This window comes from Pinus tabuliformis, chromosome 4_1 (genome assembly GCF_031772625.1).
Source record: "Pinus tabuliformis cultivar Carrire ecotype Pingquan chromosome 4_1, CPIR1, whole genome shotgun sequence".
In the NCBI taxonomy this organism is placed as follows: domain Eukaryota; kingdom Viridiplantae; phylum Streptophyta; class Pinopsida; order Pinales; family Pinaceae; genus Pinus; species Pinus tabuliformis.
In genome coordinates this window covers 59,169,331-59,172,822 of record NC_142303.1, presented here as the reverse complement: position 1 = coordinate 59,172,822, position 3,492 = coordinate 59,169,331, and the positions used below count along the sequence as shown (strand labels likewise).

At 34.0% G+C, this 3,492-nt stretch overlaps 1 protein-coding gene across 1 annotated transcript; it reads right to left on the bottom strand.

Moving 5' to 3' along the window:
• Positions 1–2,068: 2,068 nt before the first annotated feature.
• On the bottom strand, positions 2,069–2,964 carry LOC149174157 (uncharacterized). The gene is made up of 2 exons (XM_089419194.1): positions 2,452–2,964; positions 2,069–2,347 (listed from the first exon to the last, which is right to left on the bottom strand). The coding sequence occupies exons 1-2, from the start codon at positions 2,790–2,792 to the stop codon at positions 2,344–2,346; spliced, it is 345 nt and encodes a 114-aa protein (XP_089275320.1). The 5' UTR covers positions 2,793–2,964; the 3' UTR covers positions 2,069–2,343.
• Between the last annotated feature and the right edge of the window lie 528 nt (positions 2,965–3,492).

Sequence of the window (3,492 nt, the reverse complement as noted above, 5' to 3'; positions counted from 1 at the left end):
AGCATTCTTATGCTGTCCAGTGTTGATCATATCCATTTATCATCGCAGCATCATCTGAACCACACAATTTGGTCTGCTGATGCTGCAATGGGAGGCATTACTTCTTAACATTTTAGCACGAGTAACCAGTGCAATTACGATTTAGTTACATTTTCTTAAATACATTTCTGGCGTTTGGCAATCGCTGTTTATAAATATTTTTGACAATTTTCACATTATATAATTCAATTTTTTTCTTTATAATTGTGTTTTTGGATTATCATTATGAGCCTTCTCTGTTTACACTACAGACAAATTTACTTTGACATAGAGCCCTGAGGAATCAGGATCTACAAAACCGAATTGTGTTAACATTGCACAAAGGTTTAAAGACCCTTTTCCTTCAAAAATAAGATTAAGGAACAATCCCTAATTCTGTTAACATTGTACACAGGTTTGAATATCATTTTATTAAGTGAAATTTAATTATTTTGTGTTTTGGTTTTTTATTTGGGGTTATAATTTTCCGGAAGATTATGATTTTGTATTATTTAAAATGTTTTTTTGAATAGATAAATAGATTAGCACTTTGAAAATTCCTTCTATTCACATATCTGGATTATGTAGATTTTACAACTCAAACTTGTGATTCTAACTCTTTCTTATTATATTTCAACAAATTAAACAAAAAAAACACCAAAACATAAAAGATTTGACTGGATTAAACCAACCCTTACCAAATGGAATATTATAAAAGCACTACAGAACTATGCTTTCAATGTTTAAATCAATGAAAACTACAGCTACTTCCGAACCACAAGATCAAACATTTCTATGAAACAAAGATATCAGAAATTGCAATAAATCAATGAAAACTACAACTACTTCCGAACCACAAGATCAAACATTTCTATGAAACAAAGATATCAGAAATTGCAATAGTAAATGGTTTAATAAAACAGTGAGAAATATAGCAATGAATCAAAATCAATGAAAACTACAGCTACTCCAGAGCCACAAGATTAAACATTTCTATGAAACAAAGATATCAGAAATTGCAATATTAAATGGTTTAATCAAACAGTCAGAAATATAGCAATGAATCAAAAAAATATGTCCAAACAAATATCAGTGGGAAAAAGCCACTCAAAGTTATACATCAAATCCTTCAAGAAAATAAGTAAAATTTCATGCTGGAACACATTTTCCCTTTTAATTTTCATTCATCCAGCCCAATTTTGAACCAGAATTGAAAAAATATTAATACAGAACATGAAAAAAATTATAAATTTGCATGGGAGAAAACACAACTAAATTTGCATGGGGAGAAAACACACTACTTTTCGTCTGACATCAATATCTACTGTAAGCTGTGTATAATCATGTCTCACATAACTAATTATCAGGAATCTACAAATTTTACAACTAAAAAGGAAAGGTATCACGTTTACATTTTCTATAAGTATTATAAGTATTTTAGAAGGTAACAAATTACACAATCTCCCATATCTATCTAGTTGAGACCCTGATAAAGGTAAGATCTTGAGCCTGCCAAACTTCAGGGCCTGCCCATATGTAGAGGGTTTAAAACTGTCTTTTTTTGTGCCCAAACTAGGGTAAGAACATGTTCTGTGCTTAATATACAACAAACAATATATTATTCAGCTTAAGCCATATATAGATCAAGGCAAGTGATCAAAGTTCCAGCCCTTCCCATTGTATAGTGGGTTACTGTATCATGTTGATGCAAACTTGGAACCCCAACGTTACCCCTATTAATACAGAGTTGGGGATCCATGTTAAAATGAGTTACTGTATTGTGTTAATGCTTAGTTGGGGTCATGCTAAAATAGGTTACTGTATTATATTAAGTTGGATGTTAGGGTTCAAAACTCATTACACATCAAATAAATATTAAAAACTCGTCCCAAAGCCCAAACAAGAAAATTCAATCCGTAACATATGAAATAGCAAATTCATCCAACAATCTACAGAGGAGAATGCCACTGTGAAAACATATACCCACCATAGAACACAAACTATTTATAGCCTGATACCATCAATCACAAAATCCATGAATATCTGCAACTGAAAATTAAAACAGCAGAGAAAATTTCTTTTAATTCTTTTCATGTCGATGATTATTTCTGCAAATCAAGCACTATCTCCATAAAAGCGGACATAAGATACAATATTGCATTGGAAACGATAATGTATTAATTACTCAATATGTAACTGAGATGCAAAAGATGGAGCAAGAATCATGATCTAAGCTCTCCTGTACACAGTTGCAATGTATTCTCCCTTGCAAAGAGCCTTATGAAGAGGACACGAAAGCCAATAACGCATCTAAGTGACGATTCATCAACTGAAAATGGAAATCAGAAGTTGGTCTTCATAAACCCAGAACAGCAGAAACCAAAAGTTTAACTTTACAGAATGAATGAATGTAAAAGTGGTTCAGTTGATCACCATCCTTGCAGTATGTCGGTATACTTGTCCTTGATCCAACGAAAGCTCTTAAGGAACGAAGCCTTCACTCTTCCCTCCACCGCATACACCTTGTAGCTTGCAACCCTCTTCCTTCGCTTCACTTCAGGGTCACTTAAACTCCAAGATTTCGCAGATTTGCTTTTTGAATTCTTCATACCATTGAAATTGCCTGCACCGTTGGCACTCTGATTTGGATTCGGCATGTGATTTGGCCCGGGCTCAGAGTACGAGTGGCTGTGAGCAAAAGCAGAAAAATAAGGCTGAGACTGCACAACCTCCTTATTCAGATCCCCAAAGCTCTTCGACCTCAAGTCCGCCATTGCAGACCTGAAAATCTACAACGAGAAAAGCACACAGAAATCCAAATGCCCCCTTCACAAGTCCGCCATTGCAGGCTTCAAAATATCCCTAAATACACCGTCACAGAACCACCGTCAAGACACCCTTTTTAAAACAGGCGTAACGCTAATGCCATTCAAGAATAGAACCCCATGCGGTCAGATTTATGACATGACATGACCACACTAGAGACTATAGCGATATTTATTGCTAGTGGGCCTGAGGTGAAAGCCTAATCTCTGAAAACGTCAGGCCATGAGAATTAGACACTTGATAATAATAAAATTATTTATAACATCATCCAATGAATCATCTTCCACCACCACTCATCACCTCCACTTCCAAATTTAGGATCCTGGAAAACAAAAACACTAAAGCAAGTGGCAATAATAACTCCACTCACAATGATAATAATATAATTTTGTTTAGTTCAAACGCCTTTATCTATTCCCACTATTCTTTGGCCAACCAATCCATAAAACTCATGATTGTGGGTATTCTGGATAAAAATCTGTAGAAATGGCCTTCACTTTTAAGTAACGATACCAAAGAATCAGAACATAGGTTTTTTATTTAGTATTTTTAATCGAAATTTAGTGATATACTTTTTGGTCAAATAATGTATTTTAGTTTGGTGGTTTAAAATGTGTATTTAAATGTATAAAGAGATTCCATATTTTG